This window comes from Caretta caretta, chromosome 2 (assembly GCF_965140235.1).
Source record: "Caretta caretta isolate rCarCar2 chromosome 2, rCarCar1.hap1, whole genome shotgun sequence".
NCBI lineage: Eukaryota > Metazoa > Chordata > Testudines > Cheloniidae > Caretta > Caretta caretta.
Window position 1 is genome coordinate 178,551,416 of NC_134207.1, and position 27,431 is coordinate 178,578,846.

Genomic DNA, 27,431 nt, shown 5'->3' on the forward strand with positions numbered 1-27,431 from the left:
CTGAAAATGTAGCAATAGACAATAAATATATACAAATAAAAATGATCCTGCTATAATTGCAAGTCTGTTTGGGGGAAATTACCTATTAAAACATATAAAATGATTTATAAAATATGTCAGTGCATCTAGAACACTGCACATTCTTCAGATTTTCTTTTTATTTATTTATTCACAGTTAGAAAAGTACCTCACTAGGACATGAGATGCTTGTTGAACAATGGAGTCAAGCAAATCCCCCTTGATGACTTCAGTAGTATGAGCAGGACCTAGTGAGGTGCACTTAATCGAGTCCCATATCCTTCCAACCACCATAGCCACAGCACAATTTTAGATCATTCTCTACATGGGATTTTAAAAATTAATTTAAAACTCAGTTTTAAAAAAATGTAAATTGAGTTAAACAGTATTTGGTCAGATTAAACCACTTCAGCTAACTCAATACACAAATCCTTACGAGTCAGGATGAATGTCATTCTCCATCTTGGCAGCAACAATTTTTTTATCATATGATAATGACAATAGTTACAAAAATATATATCCAAAGGTGTCTTAACCTCGTCTGAAAAAGAAGCCAGGGCTTATGAGTTCTTTTTGTCTTGAGGGGTATGATTTAGATGGATGACAGTCCTTTTCTGTTATATTTGATCAGAGGCTGTAAGCACTATAAAGTTTGTCTGTCTTCCTGTCTTGAGGCTTATATACAGAGAGCATCTCAGATGACAGGTTTCAGAGTAACAGCCGTGTTAGTCTGTATTCGCAAAAAGAAAAGGAGTACTTGTGGCACCTTAGAGACTAACCAATTTATTTGAGCATGAGCTTTCGTGAGCTACAGCTCACTTCATCGGATGCATACCGTGGAAACTGCAGCAGACTGTTTCCACGGTATGCATCCGATGAAGTGAGCTGTAGCTCACGAAAGCTCATGCTCAAATAAATTGGTTAGTCTCTAAGGTGCCACAAGTACTCCTTTTCATCTCAGATGAGTACATGGAATATCTTTTTGCTTGTGTGGCTGGTACAGGACCAGCTAGAGTAAACTCATGTAAAACTGTTACATCTCCCACTGAAATTAATGTGATACATGTCTTTATTCCAATGAACTTTTACATGTATGTTCAATCAAATCTCAGGATTAGGATGACTAAACACTGATCCCAGCAAAGTTCGTGTTCAAGCTAATAAGGGAAATTATGTACCTAGGGCCTGAGAAAGACAAAGACAAGACTCCTCTACAAAGACCACTAGAATGCTATGCCAACTTCATTTCCCTGTTCAGAGTTTAGGCCGCGATCCAGCAAAGTATAGGTTTAACTTTAAGCACATTAGCAGTCCCATTGACTTCAGTGGAACGACTCACATATCTAAAAATAAGCATGTGCTTAAATGCTTTTCTGCACTGAGCCTTAGATACTATGGTAGCTGTAGTAAAACATTAGGTAGTTGTTCTTCACACTCACAATACATTATCTTCAAATGTTACAACTTTTTCTCAATCATAAGTTCCCATCGAACAAGGAAAAGCACACACTTTTCACAGAAAATATGTATGTTAAATGCATGTAATATATATAAACACTCTATACTTTGGACTATTTTGATAGTGATCAATTAGATTTTTTTTATTGCCCCTTTTTTTCCTCAATTTCCCTCCCAATTTCAGTCAGACACTGTGTAACTAATCAATGTGTTACCCGTCATGTGATTTTATTTTATGAGTTTTTTTAAAACTAAAAAGAATTTCAGTGCAGAAAACAATATTGAAGGAAAAATATATCTGACAGCTGAAATCCACATAAGTTAGGACATTCAGAAGTGATGGTTCCTACAACAACAATAACTCATGCAGGCTGCATACACACACACACAAACACAAACACACCAGCACAAAAATTAACTGCATATTGTGACAGGGTTGGGCCAGATGGCTACAGGAGAGTAATCCTATTGGGATCGCTAAAGGATCCCCCCCTGCCTAAGAGGGGGAGAGTAATAGAAGGCAGATTACAGGAGAGTAATAGAAGGCAGATATATTAGCCCTAGATTAAGTAGTTCCCTTTTCCCTGGGTAAGGTAACAGGGAAGGTTCCGGAACAATCAGGAACCTTTTGGAGACAATTAAGACAGACAGACTGATTAGAACACCTGCAGCCAATCAAGAAGCTGCTAGAATCAATTAAGGCAGGCTAATCAGGGCACCTGGGTTTAAAAAGGAGCTCACTTCAGTTTGTGGTGTGCATGCGAGGAGCTGGGAGCAAGAGGCACTAGGAGCTGAGAGTGAGAACGCGGACTGTTGGAGGACTGAGGAGTACAAGCATTATCAGACACCAGGAGGAAGGTCCTATGGTGAGAATAAAGAAGGGTTTGGGAGGAAGCCATGGGGAAGTAGCCCAGGGAGTTGTAGCAGTCGCACAGCTGTTCCAGGAGGCACTCTAGACAGCTGCATTCCACAGGGCCCTGGGCTGGAACCCGGAGTAGAGGGCGGGCCCGGGTTCCCCCCAAATCCTCCCAACTCCTGGTCAGACACAGGAGGAGTCGACCTGGACTGTGGGTTCATGAAAATGGCCAAACTGAGGGCTGCCGTGAAGCTCCAAGGTGAGCAAATCCTCCAATAAGTGCAAGACCCACCAAGGCAGATGAAAAAGAAAAGGAGTACTTGTGGCACCTTAGAGACTAACAAATTTGTTTGAGCATAAGCTTTCGTGAGCTACAGCTCACTTCATTGGATACATTCAGTGGAGAATACAGTGGGGAGATTTATATACATAGAGAACATGAAACAATGGGTATTACCATACACACTGTAACGAGAGTGATCACTTAAGGTGAGCTATTACCAGCAGGAGAGTGGGCGGGGCAGGGGAGAAAAACCTTTTGTAGTAATAATCAAGTTGGGACATTTCCAGCAGTTGACAAGAACGTCTGAGGAACACAATATACAGTAATTCAAAATGCTAGGTTTGTGCAATGTTATGGGATCCTGACCTGTTAAACAGCAATAAGGATGGAGACAGAAACCAGAACTGCAGCCTTGAGTTTTACAGGATCTTTTCCAGGAATCCCCTACCATAAATTGCAGTAACTTGGCCAGGGAACATTTTCATTGGTATCTGAAACAGGACTTGACCTGGGGTTGGGAGTAGAGGAGTAATGGTACTTATCTAAGCAGTGTCCACAGGCCCTGTAGAAAGTTGGAATGAATCATAGAATTCCCCTCTTCCCAAGATTCCTAGCGTAAACCATGGCATCAGATGAAGACATCTGAAAAATGTTAATAGAAGATGCTATTGGGATCCAATCTTGAGCAGGATATTATATAGCAACCTCTAAAGCCTTTCAATATGGTAACTCAAATCTCTTTAAAGTCAGCCCATGTTTCTCCACTGGAAGAGTCAGCATTTTTGTCTATTCCTTTGCGGTAGTAGTAACTTTTCAATGTCACTAGATCCTAACATACAAATATTTCAAGAAAACATAAATATTAAAAAAATACTTAATTTATGTACTGGTTCCAGCTCTATTAAACAGTAGGACAGTATGGGAGTATTAGTGCCACAGCTGATGTAGAATATGGCTATAAAACGTAGCTGCTACAACATAAAAAAGTGAAAGGGGACAAGAGAAAAGATGCATTCTTTGGGAGCTGAGGTTCCTTACACCACAAGTTATGAGGTATATCTTAAAAAGTCCTGTCCTTCATGGTATGCCATTGGGATGAGTTAATATACAGCTCTTTGAAGATGTAAAGTTCTCTGTGGCTTCAATCCTACATTGGGATCCACTAGAGCAGATCCCTGAAGAGTCCCCCGATATCACAGAGTTTCTACACTAGTTCCCACTGTAGATTCTTTGGGTGAAATTCAGGCACCACTAAGTCAATGACAAAATTCCCATTGACTTCAATGACGCCAGGATTTTACCCTTAGTTCAGAGCCTTAGGGAAAGGCTTACCTTAGTTTTCAGCTTGACAGCCATTAGATTTGGATAAATGCACTGTATTGTATTTATAGAAGTAAATTTCCAGTATGGTATCCTTTTAGGCAGCAAGGTGGTATTTTACTCTGTCATACAAGTAATGTAGTCAGTTCACATTTGTTTAAAAAGAACAATACATTATTTCTAGCTAGGTGAAATCCAGACTTTTTTAGAACATTCAGGGACTCTCAGGAAACCGTTGAGTCTCTCAGAAATAGCACAGGTAATTTGTGAATACAACAGGCAGCTATTGCTAAAATAGTAATTAATTAATTACCTTGGACCTGATCTAAAATCCATTAACTTCCCATTGACTTAAACGGTTTTGGATTAGACCTTTAGTATTTATAGTGGCCCTGACTGTGTTCAGGGCAAGGATCTGTATTTGGGGCCAAAGTTTTTGCGTGATTACCAACACTGAATGTCAGACTATGTCTGTTAAATTTGTAATGTTTCGTTTATCATGCATTTCTTTTTACATTAAATGTGCATGATTTGAATAAGTGAAGGTTCTATTTTTTAAAAAATATAGTACAGTAGAAGATTTACATGCCACTTTATACTGCAATATTGGCTCCCTCTTTCTTCTCCCATGATTTGTGAATGCAGCAGGGTGAGCTATTTCACCATATTTTCAGACAAATAAAAAATGCTAGCAAAATTACTTAATACGTATAAACAATAATGGATTTGTGAGCCACTGTTTTCATAAGAAATATGGTCAAAAATAATTCATGGAAGTGGGACTTGCAGAAACATTTTCTTTTTTTGCCTTTCAAAGTGCAAAGGAACCCCCATCTAGATTGCAAAAATAGCGTTGCTAGCCTGGCCAAATGCAAAGCTGAAATGGTCACAATCTGCTTAAATTCCATGAGAAGTTGCAGTTGGATAAGATATTCCTCACTTCTTGTCCCAAACTGTTATGTAAATTTGCTGTGTGCTGTTAAACGTTTGCATTGTTTCACCTCAGTGGTGGATGAAATGATCCTTGTAGGTTATGTTTGTAAAATCACTCTGGAATACATAAATACATTTAAAAGATGGAAAACATTACATAAATGGTTTATATAATTATTCAGAGGATCTAAAAATGAGACTCTGCTCCACAAATAATGGTAAATGGTTAAATTAACAGATTGTATAGACCATCTCTTCAGAATCCAGCCATGTTGACTGTACTGTGATGCAAACTACTTGATACAACTCAGTAAATTATGGATGGGATTTTCAACGGCAATCAATATTTGCCTAATTCTGCTCCTATTGAAGTCAATGGGAATTTTACAATTGACATCAGTGGGAACAGTTAGGCCAGTGCTAAGAGCTTTTAAAAACCCTGCCTTTCATCATCACTCCTTTTTATTTCAAAGTCTTCATGATGCTGTTGAGAAAATAAAAAGACAAAGACTACATTCTAGTACAATGTGGTACAGTAATTTCATTTTTTGCTCATCCTTTTAAATGTAATTATATAAACTACTGTTTCATCTGTGGTACAATCTCCCCTTTTACTCTGAAGGACCCCTATTCAAATCCATCCTTGAAAATCAGGTCTTCAGTGAAGCCCCTAAATATTTCAGTGGAAAGATAGATACCACCCTCTCTCTTTGCCCTCTCCCCCAAAATACTTGAACTACACCTTGTTGAACCATCTATATATTTATCATGTTTCTGATCTGCATTTTGTGTATCAAATTTAGGGAACAAGTGACAGAGAAGAGTACACTCTGGTAATGGTGGCAGAGTTTGGCCATAAAACAGTTGCATCTTTGGGACAGAGACTGTGACTGTCCTTATTTGTGACTGTGCCAAGCACACCGCTGGAACTCCAGAATCAATTATCATTTCTTTTCTTCAAATGTCACAACTTTAACTTTATTTTCATGGGGCACACATCTTGTCCAGCATTTATTATTTTAAATCATGGTAGGAATATCTCTATCACCAAGGACCTTAGCTGCAAAATTAAAACGCATCTCATCTTCTCTCCCTCCCTATCATTTCTTTCAAAATATTAGAGATATTTTTAATCATTACCTCATGTTTCCACTGTATATCATAATTAGCTAACAGATACACTGAATTTAAGATAGTATGTTACAAAATAGCTCTTAAAAGCCCAGCGGGCATGATAATGTATATACTTCAAGAGTTAATCTTTTAAATTTCTTAGTGTTAGTTGTGGCATTAGATTGTTACAGTTAATCCCTAAATATGGGAATCATGGTAGGCCCCAATTTTGCAATAAATTCTGCATGAGTGGATCCCTGTCTGCAGCCACATGAAGATCACTGCACAATCTGGGCTTTACAAATATTTACAGGGGAAGACAGAACTGATAGCCTCCTTTCTGCTGAACTCTTCAGGATTTAAATGATCCCATCATCATGTTTGAGTCTGCAGATTACTGAATGAACACGTCAATGAATAAACATATAGGTCCAAATCCTGGTCCCATTAAAATCAACAGGAGCTTTGCCACTGATTTCAATGGAACTGGGACTTGGCCCATAATCTAATGTTAGCTCTGAATATGATGGTAGCCGGAGATAGATGTGCAGTATGTGGCACAAGTTCCCAGTTTCAAAAGGGTTAGAATAGTGAAGTCCCATGCAATATGGTGAGTACAAAGCATAAAGGGCTCAATTTTGTCTCCATATACATGGTTTTCAATGCCTTTGACATCTATGGTGGCTGCATCTGTGCATGCGAGTAGAGATCTGAGCCTGCAGCACATAAATAATACAGTGATATGAACCTTAAGAGGACATCTAGTCTATGCGAATCTATGTGAAGTCTACGTGAATCATGTGAATCACTTTTTAACAATCCACCTTGTATTCATGGTGAGAAAACAAAGAGATATTAATTATTTTAAGTAAAACACAATATGGTTAAACAAATCACGAAAGTTGTTTTTTCACCTTCCCCAGATCATTTTTTGAGGGACGCACAAGTGGGTGGCCAGGAAAAATATTTCATCTTTCCAATCTCACTGAGAGCCATGCCAGTGTAGAGAACACCTAAAATGACTCTGACCAAGCGAAGGCTGGTTGAACAATACGAACACAAAAGTGTGTTTTACTAAAGCAATTCCAAAAGACTCATTAAGTCACAGCAGGAGGGGGTCAGCAGCACAGCCAGCTTCACCTTTGCTAACAGAACAACTAAGTCACCTTTAAGGATTGCTTTATAGTCGTAAGTTACATAAAATCAATAATATTTGAAATGGTAGCATCCCGGATTCACTGCCACCTGAACTCCCATTCCCCTCTATCCTCAATTAATGCAGAATAAAGGAATTTAAGAGATTAACGTTTGACACTCACAGCCATTAGAAGTTTTTTGCAAAATTTTGGTTAAGAATGGTAAGATATCAGGAGCAGGTTCTGAGTTTACATCTGCATTTCTGTTAGCTATTATTTTTTATGTAGCACCAACAAGTACGTTAGGTGCTTTGGAGACACTCGTTAAGACAGGTCCCCCAGTTTAGAGACTAACACTGACACTGAACAGACAAAGATGCAGGGAAAGGATATAACACGTACGTGTTTTTATAATCCCTAGCCCATTTTCCCCTACTGTAGTCTCATCCAGCCCTTCAACCAGCCTAATCTTGATTATTAGTCCCAATAATCCAGTGGGAATATATTACGTGAACATGTAATTAAAGCATGTATCAGAAGGCACACACAGAAAGGGGCTGAATTAATGTTTCACAGGCAAGTAGTACAAGTAGTGGGCTGGAGTCTTAATCTTGGGGTGGAGCATGTTCAGTGTGGATGGAATGTTCAGGGAATTTAGCTGGTAAATCTAAGAAGTCTCTGCTGAGCACGTACAAAGTCCATTTTTCAAAGGTTTATAACCTGGCCAAATTTTGGTGGATTATGACAAGCAAAAGATACACCCCTGACAAAAGGACCCCGCTCTGCCAATTATCAAGTCCCTGCTCCAAAGTATGGGGGCGTTAGAGCTGTTCAAAGAAAAGGTCACCAGAATTTTTTAATATGGGCAAAACAATGTATTTTTTCCAAGTCTTGTTGTTGACATTTTCCAAAATAATTCAGCTTGGGGCAGATACTTAGCATGTAATTCTTCAACACAAGCAGTTAAAATTTGGCAAAGTTATAAGCAACTGAAAGCAGGGTCTTATAATGGGAAGTGTCGGGCAACCTTAATACTAGGTGGTGCTACATGCCTATAATTTTCTCTCAGGCTGTCAGAGAACATGAGCACTGTGGAGGCAGTGTACTCAAAAAGCCAAAGAGAGATTTTCATAGCACACTGTAGAAACCCTTTTAAGCCTCATACAAGGAGCAGCACTGAACCATGGAGCCATGTCTGCTGGAAAGAGGTTTATCATGAGGAAGAAAGAAGAATGTATAGGGAGCTTTTAAAAGTTTAAAGACAACTTCAAACCTAAAAAAATAGCTACTTCAATATTTTTCCAGTTTTTGACTGAATTTTAAAATGTTTCTTATTGACATTAACATCCGGGAGTACTAACAGAATAATGCACTGAGAAACTAGACCTTTGTCTGTTGTCTTGGGAAACAACACTGAAGCCTGTGGGTTAAAAAATGTAATCAATTAAGCCATTGCAATCTGTTGAGAAGGTAGCTCAAAAGCATACTAGTTTTAAAATCATAATGCATTTGATTGAGAATTATTAATCTGCTAAAATTAACATCAATTAAATGGTATAGCACAAGGTCTTCCCTTCTGATCTCCCATCCTCCTGTTTGGTGTTGGTTCTTGCGGGCTGTTTGTGGGTCATATCATACAGTCTATAATCAATCAGGGGCTTCAGTGGGAGATTTGCCTGAGGGTTTGTCTACGCAGAGGGGCAATGCACACGACAGGGGTGTGATTTTGGAAGTGCATTAACTGGTCCATGTACTGAGCTGGTGCTCACTAAAAGTACCCTCTAATGTTAAAATGAACTTGGGAAGACACACCCCTGAACTGAGCACTGATGAACGCTGCAGACAAGTCATGAGTAAGGACTCCAGAATTTTACCCTATTAGTTTAGAGACTGATGTTGGTCATGTTTGCACCAGTGTAACTCAATTGACTTCAGTGGAGTTACTCCTTATTTATATCAGCAAAATTGAGATCAGAGACAGACCCTTAGAATATACTTCCATCATACACTTTTTAAAGAAAATTGTCTTTTTTTATTTATTTTTTATTTTCTCTTGGGAAAGGAAAAAAAATACCCTTGCAGATGTCTTTCGGTGATTATTAAATGCCAGAGTAGAAATCTATGTACATAGCCTAATAAACTTACAATAATTTCTGTAGTGAAAGACATCATGATGCATAGTAAGTCTACAAATTCTCTTCTCAACACAATCTATGCACTTTTTAATTTAATAAAATATTGTGTGGCTTTGTAAAAAGAAAGAAAGAAAGAAAGAAATACTACAACAACAGCATGCATTTCTACGGTGTCCTTCACGAAAGAGACAAAGTGTGCTTTACAAGACAATCCATTGCTGGATATAACCTTTTAAATAAATAAATGATGATTTAAGGGTTTAGAAAACACTAGATTACAGAATGTAAACGCTGAGATCTAATAACCACGGTGATGCACACAGTATCAGAACCTGAACAGAAGAGAACATCGTGTTTGTACTAGCTGTTAGTTGAAGTGTCTTATAAAGCAACACTAATTCCCTAATTCTGGAACTACCTTCAATTTCCCCTTTTCTCAGAATCCACTGTGAGTTTAATAGTAAATTGAAAACAATGTTTGCAGGGAAGAAATTCGAATCTTGTAATTTTTTTTTAATTTGGCCACCCAAAATCTAGATATTATATTTTTTGGAACACCAAAAAATAAATTACTTCTCTTAGATTTCAGATATAATATATCCATTTTCACAAACTACCCCAAACCCTAAAATGCTGAATTACATTGTGTTTGTGTGCCAATTTGTGCCCCCAGTTTGTGTTCAAATTCTATTGAAGCCAATTTGGCTCCAAGGCCTCAATCCTGCCTACACTTAAGCACATGTGTAGCTTTACTCATGCGAGCAGCCTCCTGATGTCAATTGGGACTATTTGTGTGAATTATATACATGCTTAAGTGTATGCAGGATCAGCATCTAAATAAATAACATCACAAAGAAATAGCCAACTTAATGTTCTCCTCATATACTTGTTTTAAAGAGTGCTCACTTTATATCTTCAGCTTGGATCTGAAACCTTTGAACATTGCTCATTGTTTTGTGCACAAAGAAATTCTTGCTTTTTTCGATGGCGGTAAAGGGTAGGTAAATACAGCATTCAAACCTGGTGGAAAAACCCTGTTACCTTTTTTCATGTCTGACCTTGGGCATTACACCCCACAAACCATCATTTCTGCCTACCATTCAACCAGCATCTTGTCAAATCTGGCTGCAAGATTAAGTTTCCTGATTCTGAATTCAATATTGCAACCCTAAGGATATAAGAACCAAGCTGGAACATTCTGTTTTTATTTTTTTTTAAAAATGGATAAAATTGTTTCAGCTCTGAGACCACAGTTTGCCCTGACTATAATGATAAATCATCATGAACGACACTAAGTGAAATGAGTTTGATGTTCTCTGCTTTATTCATCCATGTTAGAAGCCATTTTTACATTTGCCACAACTTTTAACCTTTACTCCAAAGGACTGAAGGAATCTTGTTTGCAGATATTATTTCTGCTTTGTATAATCCATCTGATGAACGTGAAGCACATTTTCTACACAGAGTGGGATGGACATGGTGTGGAGAAGGTAAAACATTTAGCAAGGAATCCTACAGTGGTTGTGTTTCCCTAGACTAGCTTAATATACCAGTACTAGCCACTCCTCTTTATCACTTAGTATCAAAATAAAAAAAATAAATGAAAGCTTCCCCTACTGAGATTTTAAGGCCTGATCATGCTGAGAAAGGGACTAAGGAACTTTCAGTACTTTCAGGATTTGGTCTCTGCTGAACAACAGCAACTCCTACTGAAATGAATGGGAACTGCAGGTGTTATGCAAGTATTCGGCACTTCTCAGGGTTTGGTCCAATACCAAGAACTACATAAGACTCATTACTGTTATTTTATTTACTACTTACTTGTTTAAAGGAAACATTTCTTTTCAACAAATATCAATGTTGTTTACATCTTTACCCACCTTTTGCAGTTACGGTTTGGTATGCCTGAGGCAAAATTCTCTGTGAGCTGTATAAGAAAACTGAGCCCGATAGCATCTGCATCATATTGTGGGTAAACAATAATGGGCTTGATTTGGCTCCAAATGAGGACCATGGGATTTTTGGACAATGAGAACAAGACTGAGACCACACTCTGAAACAAAGAACGAATCATAAATATTGTAGTCTTAGCTCATCTGGTATTTCTTTAATACTATATCTTCCAAACATGGGCTAAATCCTCGAGTTCGTATTTAGATTTTAGTTCCAGCAAAACTCCTATTTACTTCAGTGTGAGTATGGCCTGACTAAAGCCTAACTAAAGCTGACTTAGCTTTTAACTCAAAAGCTGGCCCAATAAACAGAAATGCAGTTGGAGAAGTAAACAATTCAGTAAAATGGACAATATTCCGATATGTCAATAATTATCTACTGTAATATGTTTAACCGCAGCTGTTTTGCATCATATTATCACCAGTTTACTTAATCTGCTTGTAAAAGGCTCATGCTCTGTTATTGTCTCTTGAATGAAACTCTTGTTTCCATAGCACGGGGTTACTAAAAAGCATTTTTGTCCTATTATTTGTGCCCTTATTATACTTCCGTTTTGGAAGTGCCATTACAGAGCTCGACTGTGTCTCCTAAACACACGAGCATGAGATACCTGAAAATGTCTGAAATTTGTAAAACAAAATTTACTTGATGGTAGCTGTGAGTGAAATATTATGTGGTTTGTTTTTAACTTTTTTTTCCTTTTGCTTAAAGACCTGTTTTTCTTTGGAATACCCCTTGCTGTCTGTGAGCTATGCCTAACTTAGGGCCCAGTACCGCAGTTACAAGTAGACAATATCAGGCAAGTAGTCCAACTGCGGTCAACAGAACTAATCTCACAATACAATCAAGCGATACAAATTTGCAGGATCAAGACTTTTTACTTCCCAACTGGCTGTAGATCGCTTTAGTGAAGTGAAAGAAAAACTATCATTGATATTAACAGGAGCAAGACTTCAGAGTAAATCCTTTCTCACATGAGCAACAGATTGCAGCGCAGCAATGGTACTATTACTGTGACTATGGACTACTGTCAGTAAGGGTTTACAATATCTGGCTGTAAGGCCCCAACCTTCCAAACACGCACATGCTTAACTCCATGTTAAGCATGTGCGAGTCCAAGCCCATGAGTAGTCCCGATGGAGTCAATGGGTTTACTCATGAGAGTAAAATTAAGACTGTGCCTAAGGGCTTGCAGGTTCAGGACTTAATTTTGCCAAGAAATAGTATAAAAGACATGAACAGTACATATATCTTTAATAGTGGAAATATCCATTTGCAATAACTTTATTTTTCATTGCTTAAGAAAATTCATGTATACCATTGGACAGAAGAGAGTGCTTTGGTATAAAGCTTCCCCCCCCCCCCCCACTGTCACTTTCAAAATAGCTAGGAATTTAGAACAGTCTCTTGATCTTCAAAATTTTCTTTTGATCTCACAGTTAGATAAAACTCTCCTATGCAACAGCACTACCAGTCAACAGAGAATCAGCAGTAAATATCAACAGCTAATCTCTCTCTTTTGAAGACATAGTCCTACATATCAGAAAGGTTTCAAAGCCAGCGATAAAACAAAAAGCCTGAAGCTATAGTCCATTTACCTGTAATCCTGACATTCATGAAAAATGAAAATGTTCGAGAGCCTTAAATTACTCTCTTTTATCCTAATAGTCACCTCTAATTATACAACAGTGTGTATTGTAATTATTTAGCCGGCATTTAAATCAGACTTCCCTGAATTTATGAGCAACGACAGTTTGTAAATAGGCAGCCAGGGCCTGATCCTGCGTACTTTTATTCTTGTGAGTAGTCCCACTGAGTTCAGTGGTGTATAGAACTGCTTGAACAACTGAGGGCTACTCACATGAGTAAGGATTTGGGTCCCAACTCGGCAGCGCACTGAAGCACATTTTAAACTTAAAGCATGTGCTGAATTCCCATTGACTTCAATGAGACTTTTGCACAGGCTTAAGCCAAATCAAGGCCGCTCGGAGTGAGACCTCCCAGAACTGACACAGCAAAACAGCTGTTGTTGTAATTATAGCGTAATAAGAGGTATCACAAACAGGCACCACGAAGAGAAGTACTTCACCAGCACGAGAAAAAGGTATATACATTTGTCTTCAACGGTCTTTTATTTCTTCCATTTGAGTTTCAGTCCAGATCAGAGGCAAAAAATAAAAGCCTTGTTACAGCTACATGTCAGTATAAGATAAGAGGCTCAATGCAGTCACTTCCATGTACTATACATAGGAAAAGTGGCCCAGACTGGTATTCAGTTTATCAGGCTAGAATCAAGGAACCACAGCAAAGGTACTTGAATGTAAATGCGTTGCCAGAAGATGAACATCTACACAACTGAAAGATTGTAGCGTGCCCAGCAATTTAAGGGTCATATCCTGTGCATTGTTTTTCTTTATGGTTAAAATAATGGTGAATATGTGTGCACTTTAAATCACTGCTCTTTAAACATTTGACTTCATAAATGGGTTCAATCACCAAGTAATAGGCTAGACTACACAACACAAGATGAAAAAGAAATGCACTATGAAAACAAATAATACTGATAAGAACGTTTTTAGAGGGCTGATATCAATTAAAAGCTGATTTTGGTGTGAAAGCAGGAAAATAATTTTAAACATGAAAGAAAATGATAAAAATCCATCTTTTGCACTGTAAAAGGAAAAGTCAACAGTGAAATGCATTCTTTTGCTGGAATCCAGGACTAGGACCAAAGAATTTACATATATTAAATTAACTAGATCCAAACTCCTCTACAACAAATATTTATATTGTAAAATATTACAGCCACATTCCTCCATCTCCTTACAATAATAATTTTTATGGAAACTCTGTACTGGAGAGCATATAAAAGAGTGTGTTTCTGTGGAGATGGAATGTTTCATTATCAGAGTACCAGGGTGTACATAAATATTAAAAATATGTTTTTAGACATGATTCTTTCTGTTTACATTGTTTTCAGCACTACTGAAAACAAGATTTAATGTCTACCTGTCCATAAGCATCTCACTTGCTCTCTCCAATGACAGAATTCAACTGTTGGTAGCCATATAGGACAATGATGTCTCTCTCCACAGTAGTTCTGTAAGTAGACAGTGGGTCAAATACCTTACTCATGCAAGTAGTCCTACTCACCGCAATGAGACTAATTTTGCCAGAGAGAACAAGAATGGCCCAAAATGTAGAAAAAGGGTTTATTCCTAAAATGTATTTAATATAAAGTTTAGAATGCTTAAATGTATAAGATTCTTTTAGTTAAAAGAATAAAGTTTTATGTGTCCTTCAGATTAGAAATAGGAATGTGCATTTGAACAGCAAAAGATTCTCTGTAGGAGTACTCAAGGAATTGTTTAATGAATGTTCAAGCCAAACTAAAATATAGATATTCTCTTCACTGGTTAAAAATTAGCCAGCTGCAAATGCATTAATCAGTTTAAAAAACCCACTAATTTGGACATTTAGATCAATCTTGTGAAAAGTGACCAGTCAGTCACTGAAATGAGTGACTTCTTTTCCAAGGTATCCCACTGCTTAAAATAATTATAACAAACAAACAACAAAGTAAAAACTGAAGAGGACCCAGCTATGCTGTACAATGTATGAGATATCAATCTCATAAATTGGTCTTTGGAGCCAAACTCTCTATGGAAAAAGAGCATGTGTTTACTCTTGCATATACAGCATTTGTTAGATTATGAGACCATATGGGAGGATATAACTGAAATATATAAACATGGCTGATGTTAAGAAAGGCAACCCAAACACACTAATATTGACAAGTTCTTGCCTTTTTGAAGAAGATTTTTACTTTTTGCTAATTTACTTCATTTGTTTTTATTACCATCTAATTTCGTATCCCTCTGTTCTACTATATTTCCAAAAACCAGTGAACACAAATGTGCAGCCAGCATGGGCCCTCGGGCCTCTGGATCAAGATGGCAGGCTGGCCTTGGTTCCCCTGGGGACAGCAAAGCCAGAAGGGTGATTGGACACAGTGACCTGTCTGCATGAGATGAGACAAAAACAAGAGGGCTGTAATGCTGATGAACTAACCTGTCACTCACAAGCTCAGGTCTGCAACAAAAAATAAAAAATAAAAGAAGGTGCAGTAAAGATTTAGTGAACAGACAAGGTAGAAAGATACAGCTTAATTAATTAGATGATGATACAGTTAGTAACCAGTTTCGGCGGTCTCAGGGTAAAGGGGGAAAACTGGTTTGGAATCTACTTAAATGTACATGTAAAAGGATAAAAAGAAAATAATTTTAAACAGCTATTATGGTTCAGCATGTAAGGAAGGTAGCTGTCAAAGATCAGGGTTTGATTCCAAACACACCAGTTATGAATCAAAATCACAATGAGCAATGAGCTTCTAGATCTTGACACACTAGGCAAGGAGGTTGTTCTTCAGAGTACTTGGCTGCTTAATTGCTTGCTTGGGGGAGGAAAAATCCAGAGGGATGGTATATAAGCAATTCTGGGAGCCAGTACACCAGCTACTAGATAATGATTAGGACTGCAATAATATGCCTACCATTGCCATCACCAACAGAATTTGGTTCTTAAAGCCAGAGAGAAATATTGTTACAAAATGAAAAAATGTAATGGTAAAAATTTCTTTAAAGTTTTAATTTTTGGTCCTTGAAAGTTAACAAGAACTCATAAGAACAACTTTTTTCAGCACTATTATGGGAGCAAATGAAATGGTCATTTTTAAAAATACCGGTATGTATACCGGTATGTATTCATAGCTTTATGATTTATCAGTAATAAAGAATATATAGTACATGTAATTTTGGAGAGATTTTATGGAACCTAGGGCATGTCATTTGATAGTTATTTTCTCTTTTTATCAGCTGAATGTTTTAGACCCACAGGAAAATCAATATTTCTATTTTCATTAATACGAGCTAATTAAAATGATTGTTTTATGCATCCTAATTTTAAAATGCATTTTATTTAACAAACCGAAAACATATATCAGCAGTTCTAATCAAAGGGTAAATCTTTTTTAAATTTTTAGCTATTTATTCTGCATTAGCTATTTATGTAGCTATTCATAAAAAACTGAAGAGAAGAATTTATGAAAACTAAAATAAATTGACTTGAAAATACTGTATGTATGTACACAGACATATATAGGTATACATGTACACATCCTATATGCACATACGTCCACACATACATATGCAGAAATGCTTGGAACACATTTATAACTCACACATAAGCTGTATAAGTGACTTAATTAACAATACTCTTGAATTAACACAAAAAAAGAAAGTTAGTTCCTAAAATTGTGAAATGTATTTTTCTTTTAAGTGCATGCTTTCATTATTGATTTTTGGAAAATGACATACAACACCACACTATAAATATTTTTTCAGACATTCATCTAACTTTGTTTTTAATTGAGGAATATTAAACATTATACACAAAAGAAACATGCTCATACTCATTCCACTGTCAAAAATCATTTTCAAAAATATAACAAGCATTAAATAAAATATAGGTAACTTATACACGGGAAAAGTTACATTAATGAGGATACTGCAGCTATCACAAGGTTTGTGATTCTTCAAGCCTTCAAGTTACATTTCCTGTCAACAGTATATATGTAAATCCTTATTGTTACATTTGCTTTAATACCATAAAATATATTTATTTAACACTGAACAAGTTGGCACAAAAAGGTAATTAGCACTCTCCAAAACATATTTTTTTCAGGCAATTTTATACTGCCAAAAAAGTGCCACTTTTTAAGTGCTAACAGAAAGCTATTTAATGTTTGGGGGATTTTTAATAAAAAATGTATTCTCTCTTTTTAAAATATTTAAAGCAATACTAGTCTGTGGTAAACATGGTATTACGTATCTGACATTTTCCATCTAAAAGTGCATTACTGCATATGATGATATTAATAAACCATATGCTTTGAGAGACTTCAGTGCTTTGCTGTAATTTAGTTGAAAATAGTAAAATGTGTGTTTTTCCACCACTGTATTAACATACAGGGAATACAAATACTGTGTCATCACTTTAGCAGCATGTGTTCACTATGCTGGAAACATATGCAAAAAAATAACAAACTTTTGAGAGTTCATAAATATCCTTTACCAGAGACTGATTTATGAGTCAATGGTTAATGAGAAAGTGTTGAGTACTTAAAATTTTGTTAGCAAAAAATCAGACACCCTCTTCCCACTCCTATTGCACTCATAGGGAAACAGCCCTTCCTATGCAGCAGGACACTATAATTTCTTTCACCACCAGTCCAGGTTATTATTTGAAGGCAAATGAAAAGACAATGATTCTTCTCTCTTCTGGTTAAGCTCAAAACAGATCATTTAAAACACACACACATAGAACTACAGACTTATCAGAAATCACAAAACAGAAAGAGAAGGACTCACTGACCCATTTGGAAGACAAAAGACGACAAAACGGAAAAGCTCTAAAAATCAGCTTGTGAGGCCTCAGAGAGATATTCTTCTGGCATTTCATCCCAGCAGCCCCAGACCAGTTCACTTCCCTGGATACAGGGAGGGAGAACTAAATAGAGCTGTTTATTAAAGCTGTTGTGCTGGATTGCATTAGGAAGCACGAGCAGACCACCTGGACCTTTCAGATTGTGGCAGTGTTTAATTTGCAGGCTGCCCCTCTGCAGCAGCAAAGACTACTACATTTACCAAGCTCAATCACACATTATCTGGGTTAGGAGTAAAAAGCAAAGAAATCCACAGCCTCTAGTATAAAAATACAGCCAATATACAAATAATGAACAGCATTAGGAATATGAAGCAACTCCTTAGTAAACATAATACTTTTGCTCTTCACTTCTTCTACTTCAGTATATTTAGACAAAATATAAAGGTAAATTAAAAAATAAATATTGACAAAGCTCAGACTAAATTATAAACTGGGATTATTAAAGCAAAGCATGACATTTTTAGGTTTAACTAGTGAGTCCCTGGCCAGATTAATATGGTCTTTTGCCTTTCTCACTTTCAGCACTACACTTGCTGGTAGCTGAAGATACAGATAGAAAGATGGTACTGTAAATATGAATTACATGAATCATATGGTTAGACCCTTGTGAAAAAAATAAAAGGGGAGTTGAGAAATGGCTGACTCCATACCTGACCAATTACAGCTTGCATGGTCCCTGTGTCCTGCTGAGCTGAAAGATCGCAATCCATCATATGTAGTCTTTGAAAAGGAGAATGGGGGTTTCTGGCATGCATCTGTCAATCAACTTCTGCACTCACAACCATCACCAAAAGCAAGGGAAAAAAGTCAAGCTGCTCCACCAAATAGGATGAAATAGTCATGTGACCTTCAGCACACTCACACACATACATACTTCCATATAACGTATGAATTTTCTGCAGATATGAAATGACATTGACAAATACCCAATACCAAGTAAATAAAGTGAGACAAACAGCTACTCACCAAAGACAAAACACTTGCTGTAATCTTCAGCCTAAAGATTTAACAAACCCAAGAGGTATTTTGAACTGATGCTTTCTCTTTAAGCCTAAACTTTCCAGATAATGTGATATCATTTTATGTATGGATACAGTGGTCAGAACTTTAACCCTTTGTGTTCTCTCTTTTTATTTATTTATTTCTCCCTTGTTATTCTTCTATGGGCTGACTGATTTCCTGATTTCTTTAAGTTTCTTTTTTGTCAAAGTGAACAGTCTTGCTGTGCCTCTTATGTTCATATACAAGTAGTATGAAATCAGTAAAAACTAGAAGAAGGGGGAAAAAAGGGGGGGGGGGGGGCTGTGAAACTGGTGCCCTTAACTAAAAGCTTAAAATAGTCCTCATTGTAACCCACCATCACCCATTGAACATTTGCTGATTGGAAATACATATTTAAGTATGAGTTTGTGTGAACTGTGATGAGCACTAAAAATATAAAATATTCAAACTATGTAAATCCTACTCACAGAACCCTTTCCATTTTGAAGGTTAGCAGAGTTTTGGTTCATTCACTGCTCCGCTGAACTGACATAAAATGTTGTTACTTATGATGGCAAACATTACCATTTTTTTCGAATGGAAACAGTTTGTTTCATATATCTTCCCTTCTGAGTTAAGATTTGCAAGAATTTCCAGGACTATTTTTTTTCTTTCTTGTCAAAATATATCATGCACTTGTCTCCAAAAGCTGAGTGTTATGAACAACACGTTACAGCATTGATTGCTGATGTATTATTGGCCAGTGATTGCTGAAGGGTGACATTAATGTAACCCAGTAGCACTTTAACCCTTTGAGGATCAATACAGCTATCTGGCAATATATTAAAATAACAGCCCTGATGTTTTTGCAGTATTACTGTTCAACATCTAGCAGGAGAGTGAATTTGTGTGTGGGGGGGTGGAGGGTGAGAAAACCTGGATTTGTGCTGGAAATGGCCCAACTTGATGATCACTTTAGATAAGCTATTACCAGCAGGACAGTGGGGTGGGAGGAGGTATTGTTTCATATTCTCTGTGTGTATATAAAGTCTGCTGCAGTTTCCACAGTATGCATCTGATGAAGTGAGCTGTAGCTCATGAAAGCTCATGCTCAAATAAATTGGTTAGTCTCTAAGGTGCCACAAGTACTCCTTTTCTTTTTGCGAATACAGACTAACACGGCTGTTACTCTGCAACCCATAAATATTAGCTTCATTTTCTTGTCTTCATTTTAAAATTCCAGTTACTTTACTACTGTAAACAAGCTGGCTTTCAATAACTGTCAGAGTAAAAAGCAGTACCTGCACCTAATATTTGCATCATACCCTTTCCAGTTTAAACAAGGTTATCAGTAGTTTTTTGTGAATAATTTTCTTTTTCAAAAGGTATTGTAAATATTGACCTAAGCATTCCTAATTCCACTTATGGCTTTAAGAAAAACCACTTGGAAATCTATAACGTAAATTTCTTAGTCATAAAACACACATATGATCATGAAAGATGAAAATTGTATAAATAGCACATTTTCTGGTCCTGCTTTTTGCTGAATTTGCTCGTCTAATTAGTCTAACGATTTAAAATTAAGACTCCAACAACCAGGGATGCTTAAAACATAACAGCATGTCAATGAGTGTTTGTGAGAAAGTAGAAGGTGGGGGACGTGAGAGAGAGGTGCCAATTTGATTTTGCATTTTCCAGTTCTTCTACTACAGTTATTTTAAAATTACTAAGTAGAAACTTCAGAAAGAAAGTTTTGCTGCATATTTCAAAGAAAATGTGAAAGATACGAAAAAAAGAATTTCCACATCGGTACATACAAGGAGTCAAAAAAACAAAATATGGGACAAAAACTTCTTCCAATCAAGGACTGTAAAATATGTGCAATATTCACGGGAACTTTCCTCCTTGGAACTGGAAAGGAGTACTTGAAATGGTACTTCCAACATCTGCTCTGCATTTCATTTCTAAACATAATTAAAATACACCACTCATGCTGAAATCTTATCTGTTCCTCCTTATCCAGTATCATCAAACTAATACCCTGGGTTGCCTTTCAGTCAATCTAGAATTTGCTGCGGTTTCATTCTTCAAGACGATCCTTTAAAAAAATAGTTATTGTTGTAAAGGGCATAATCATCATCAACATGATCAGCGTGAGTAAAATAAACCTACAGCTGGTGACTGGGGAAGAGAGCAGAGGGGGCTGCCTGAGCAGTCTCCACAAAAACAGCCTCGCTAAGGCAAACATAGGAATCTGAAAGGCAAGTTGAAGATGTTTGTTTTATGGTTTCTTTTCAGGAAGAGCCTTTCTGCAGCGGAAATGTATACACTCATTTCAAATTTCTGTAACTTCTCTACGCAAAACAAACCTCTTACACTTACTCTTGTGGGGATTTTATTAGCATACACCATGACCTAGACACACCCTTCTCAATAACAAACACTTCACTGTGTACACACAGAACTGATACCCCTTCCTTTACACAGACACACCCTCTTGCACACAAACACTCAGAAGCTGGCAAACCACAAAGTCCCTACCACACTCACAAGTATATACACACCCGCAAGGAGGAACTCTTTGCTTACATTCAGAAATGTGCTGCCACTTAGTTTACAAAGACTGATGAAAATTAGAATTCACTCTTCTAGTAAATGCAAATCTATTTAAAAAACTTCCTTTGTTCAGTGCCTCTGCGTAGAACTAAAATTATTGACAATAGTATTAACCCTAACAGCCTGGAGTTTCTCCTCTGCCACCCATCATTTCCTCTCACTTCTGTAATGCATGCGGTTTGTTCCCTCAGCAAAGTTTGCCTGCATTTGCAAGCATCTGCCACTCACGCATGACTACTTTGTCCTGTGGTCTGAAGGGTCCACTCCAGCACCTCCATTGCTATCACCCCCACAACTTCAGTGTGCAACTTCCAGGCCCAACCTTGTCCATGCTCGGACACTTGTTGATGGTGTTCCCCCCCCTTCTTGTTGTTTATGGGGGAGGGGGAAAATAGTTTTCTCCCCTGACTGCTATTCTTTTTTCTCCTCAACATAGTAACTTAGCTCTATGCTCACTAACCAAACTGAAGAAAACAACAAGTGAGGGAAAAAGGTAGCTCATGCCATAGTACAGATCCTAGGTGGAGAGCAGAGCTCAAGGTGGTATTTAGAAGACCAGAAATGAGCTACGATTCCCTTCTTTGCAAATAATAATAATAATTGAAGGATAAAAATGACAAATCCTGCAATGCTGTGATGTGGCATCACAACCTGTTGTGTTGTTTACATAATGGGTAAATTCTGTTTTCCTTTATAACTTTTTAATGTTGCTGATGTCAATGGAATTCCCTGGGTGTAACTGAGAGAATAATGTATTTGTTGTGTTGCGATGACAATACATTTCTGTGCAGGACCATGCACAGCATTCTTATATATTTGTACCGTGCCTGGCACAAGGGGAACCCAATCCTGATTGGCACCTTTGTGATATAAATAATTAACACATTAATAATAGTAATGACTCACTCAGGGACATTTCCCTTTATATTAATACAATTCAACAGACAAAATTCTGTTCTCAATTACACAGGTATAAATCCAAGGTGACCGTCTACTTTATTGGATTTACATCAGTGTAACTGAAAGCAGAATTTAGCCCATGGGATTTTGCACCACGCACTCTATGTACACGGTAGACCCATTATATCCATGAAATCTGGGACAAGCAGTACCTCTCAGCCCCCAAACACAATAAAACAATACCAGTTCTAATTAACTTTATTTTCTCCCTCTTTTTTCAAAGTTTATTTCCTTTCATCTGCTGATAAATTCTCGGCAACATTTTTCCTTTCTTCAGGTGAAACAATAAGAAATTTTAAAAATGATTTAAAATGAGCAGTAATTCTGCTATTGAGCACCGGCTGGAAAAATGTCTCTGAGCACAGTCCCTGGACTCTTCGACACCTGCTCATGATGATACTGACACAGCAATGGTCCAATAAACTCTATACCTTCTTCCAGGGGAATAGCTGTTTTGGAAGAGGCCAATACAAATTTAAAAATGACAGCAGAGCATCACTTAATTTTTCTTTTGTAATGATTAAAATGCTTTAGAGACAAATTCACTTCTGTTCAAAATTTATGGTTTTTCTTGCCCTGCCTTGAAATGGGAACGGATAGTCCTTTGATAGATAAGCAGACTGAAAGGTTGTCTAGTTTCACTGAGGTCTTTTTAAGCCTCTACTGAAATGCTAACTCAGAACTTCTTACAGCAGTTCTCCTTAGAGAATCAAAATAGATACCTCAAGCTTCTTACAGCAAGAGTACACTAGGGGGACTATTTTTCCTCTGTCTGCCACTACAGAGCACAACATTGTCAGAACAACCCATGCTACCATTAGAACACTGGCCCTTTACTCTCGAGAGCTAATAGGTTAAATACATAAGGCCCAGTTCTGCACTTTTGAAGGTAAACATGCTTAACTCTAAATTTTCATTGGATCTCTGTGCAGCCTGGGCAGCACAACTTATGCTGTAGTTTGCCTTTTTATTGGAGGTGGGTTTTCCCCATGGGCCAAATTCTCCTCTTATTTAAACTTAATCTTCATATTTACAGGGACTGAGAGTAGAATCTATCTGTATATGTCAATTTGGTAAACAGAGTTAGTATTTTTCCTGGATTTGGAACTTTATTTCTTTGTGCCACTTCTGTGTGCCTCATTTTGGCTTTCACAGTCCTATGTACTTCTTTTCTGATTAAGCCACACAGTGTCTCTCCCCAACCAGCCATAGAGGTGGGGTGAGCACTGTCTCGGCTAGCACGGGAAAGAAAACACTTGGCCCCTTTAAGTATTGTAATCCCCGCCCCTTGTGGGAACTCAGCCTATTCGTGGGTGCAAGGAAGGCAGGAGGTGGCTCTGTGGATTGGTTGGACAGAAGAGTGCAGCATAAGCCTATTGGCCCCTGCAGACCTCCAAGGGAAAGCACAGGGAAGAAAATCCCCATGTCCCATGGAATTTTTTGGGCTTTGATATTGGCATCATGCTAGTAGCCTTTTGTGGACTAAGAAGGAATTTTCCCCTCATTGCCCAACTGACCTGGGCAGCGTGGGTTTTTTGCCTTCCTATCAGCAGACTAGACTGGTGGATAGGTTAGGTTGTCAAACTCATTTTTTTTACAATTGGCAGGTGCCCAGTGCAGGTATTCACTGAATGATGGGCTCAAAGTTCCCTGATAAACTGGAATTGGAAGCAGATTAGGAGAAGACATCCCCTAAAGAAGGTGAGGACTGCTGAAGTCTGGTGCAGCAAGGAGACAAACCTTCTTCCCCATCCCTTTAACCTAAGGGGAGGACAATGGGTTCCAAACAAAAGTTCTGGGCCCAGGTTATCTGGGTGAGGGAGGCTGACAGCAGTCTTCCACCAGGTGGAACAGATTACAAAGGAAGGATGACTTGAATTGGATGAGCTATTCCCAGATGTGTTACTTAATAGTTAAACCATATTCCAGGCATCTTGCTTTTCTTCCAGTGGTATTTAGGACAATGCTCCTTTTAGCCATTTCTTTACTGGAAATAATATACATCACAAAAGAAATTATGGATTTGCATTGTGTGAGGAATTAACAATACTTGGCTGAAACAACAGGATTCAAGCAACTCAGCTAACATGTGAGCAAGCAAGAAGTGATTCCTATATTGCAGTGGTTCTCAAACTTTTTTTTTCACGTACCACTTGAAAATTGCTGAGGATCTCGGTGGACGACTTAATGATCTTTCCAAATGTTGTTTGTACCATTAGCTAACTATTGTAAAGCACATTGGATAAAAGCGCTATATTAAAAAAAAACCCTTAATAATAATGAATGGTTTTTTGTTCTACAAATAAAAGCACACAACTCATAGTTTAATATCCGTAGTCTTACCTTTTTAATACGATGGATGTGCCCTCTCTCCCCCATCATGGCAGCCTCGAGGTAGGGCTGGGAAGGAGGGGGTGTGTGTCTCTACCTCTCTCTCCCACTGCAGCAGCCTCCAAGCTGAGGCTGGGAAGGAGGGGGGTCTCTCCCCCACCACAGCAGCCACAGAGCTGAGGCTGGGAAGGAGGGCCATCTCTCCCTGGCCGCCACAGCCCTGGACCTGGGGAAAGTCGCCTCTTTCTCTGGCCACCGCAACCCTGCATGTCCCAAATTCCCCCCACCCCCTCTTTTCACCCCACTGCCCCCTCCCACCTACCCCCTATTCCCTCCAAAGCCACCACCTCACCTTTCATGTGTGTCTTCTTTAGGGTCCAGCACCTAATTAGTGGAGCCGCGCACCTGCACGGTTCCACTAATTAGAAGGGTGGCCCTTCATTCTTTCATGTGCGGACGCCCCGGCGCACACCTTAGAGGGAACTATCCGCGGACCACCTGAATGGAGCTTGTGTATCCCCAGACCACAGTTTGAGAACCTCTGCTATATTGCATATAATGATTCCATGATACTATTTTTACATATTTATTTGTAATGGTATAATCACCTGATCAATATTTACTGTACTACTTTTTGTATAAACAGTTCCCATTCTGTATTCTTCCAAAAACCTGGGAGGGGTTTGGAATTCCTCTGCTGAAAATGAAAACAGTAATACCTGTCAAGTATAGCTATCTCTCTCCAACTTTCTCCTAATTGAGGTAATGTTGTGATTATGTCAGTGTGCATACGGGGAAGTAGGTGTGGTTTCCCAGTGTGCTTGACTGATGAATAACTCCATGATCATTCCATATTCATTTGTTTCCCTTCTCATACACGTTCCTGTCAGTAAGGTATGTTGAACAATACAGAGGTGGATTGTGTATACACAATACATAGCTTATTGGAGCAATACTGAAGGTATCCTCATAGGCAAAAAAATGCGTGTGGTGAAGGCAACAATACACATTAATATTCACCAAATCCCGCAAGCAGCAGGTCTGCATATTTCACCAGTCATACAAAAAGACACCACAAATAGGTACAAATAGGCAACTCACGACATTAGAGTGGGTTATCTCACAGAGACAAGTGCTTCCTTGGTAGTCAACTCATATAGTGTGCTCATGCACTTTAAATCTTTCTAAATATCCATTATGCAACATCAGGTCTGAGCAGATGACAGGTTAGACGAAAGCTATGGAAACATGTTAACATACTAAAATATCAATTATGTAATATTACTCATTGTTTGTTTTGGTATCATTTGTCAATGGGGTGGACCTGAATGTTATCTACCTTTGCACATGGCAAAGTGTTTCATTAGCATATAGTTATTATTAATTATTAATTATTATTATTGTAGGCAGAACTGATAGCAATGCCTATAGTGAAGGTTATCCAACATTTTCCATTGTAAGACCCTGCTTTCAATTGCTTATAATTTAGCTAAACTTGAACCTTCAGGCTGAAATTTTCTATGCAAGATGTCTGCTTCAAGATGACTTTTTGTTTAAAGTTTCAGCTTAAACAGTTCAGCCATTACTATGAATGAATTTAGGGAAAAGCATCTCAAAAGGGAAAACATTGTTTTGCCAATGTTAAAAAATTATTGCAGCCATTTTGTTGAGTTGTTCCACATCCCATGCCTTGCAACAAGAAATTTTAAATTTGGTGAGGGGGTGGAGAATTCCTTATACTACAAATGTGCCTTTTACCACCCCCATGAAAATCTGCCCAAATTTGGTTAAATTATTCGCCTCTGAAAAACTGCAGTGTGATGGGGTGGTCACCCCAGGCAGGCTTGAAGGGGATGAACTAGGCCACTTAACCTTAGGCTGTACCTGGAGGAAACCCAGAGAGTTCTAGGGCCTAATTGCTCATGAAGGCCAGCTGCGGGAGGAGCGGAGTGGGCTCTATAAAGAGAAGAAGTTGGTTAACTGCAGGTTTCCTCCCCATAGCCTTACTCCTGGATACAAGGGGGGAGGGCAGGAAGCTGTAGGAACAGAGTAGGAAGCAGTTCAGCGAAGGAGCAGTAAGGGCTGGGAGAGTAAAAACCCGGACTCCTGGTGGGGGAGAGTTTCTGGACTGGAACCCAATGCAGAGGGTGTGCCTGGGTTCCCCTACAAGTCACTGCTAGAGTCACATTAGGGATAGCCCATCTGGGATGGTTGAAAGCAGTCTGGAAGCAGACTTTGATGATACCCTGGAAGGGGGGAGAATTTGACTCAGTCGAAGGGCTAGGCCATGAACAGGAAAGTGCTGCAGCTCCCAGCTCATGCAGTAAGTGAGTGGAAGGACAGAATTGAGTAACTGCAGAAAGTGGCATCAGATCAGGTAGCAAAACTAATTCTGCAGATGAGCCACAAAGAGGCGCTGAGTTATGAATAGCGCAGACCACATCATATGTGGTTTGCATATATTCAGTAGAGACTTGTTAGAATTTGACAGCTACATTCTCTGAAGATCCCATCTGCCCTGAATATGCTCCATGTCTTCACAACTCCTTTTCCAACTGAACTGCATGTACACCACCCCGACGGAGTGACTGAGCATGCTCCAATGTAGGGCTCCAGGGCCGAGCAAGACTTTCCTGCAGTTGCTCCTTCTTGGCTGCCGAGGGCCACGGTACGTATGTCTATGCAGCGTTTTGGAGCAAGTGGGAGCAAGCCTCCCAGCCTGGGCTGACGTACTCGGGCTAGCAGGGCTTGCATGAGCACTCTTAAAATAGCTGCACGGACAGCGCTTTGAAGTTGCAGCTTGGGCTCTAAAGGCTTGTGGGATGGCTGGCTTC

At 38.4% G+C, this 27,431-nt stretch overlaps 1 protein-coding gene across 1 annotated transcript in view; it reads right to left on the bottom strand.

Moving 5' to 3' along the window:
• The window catches only part of POU6F2 (POU class 6 homeobox 2), a 377,784-nt gene extending 359,320 nt beyond the window's left edge, over positions 1-18,464 (bottom strand). Inside the window, exon 1 of the mRNA XM_075125609.1 lies at positions 18,360-18,464. Coding sequence (XP_074981710.1) covers positions 18,360-18,464 — 105 coding nt within the window. The remainder of the gene's footprint in view (positions 1-18,359) is intronic.
• Between the last annotated feature and the right edge of the window lie 8,967 nt (positions 18,465-27,431).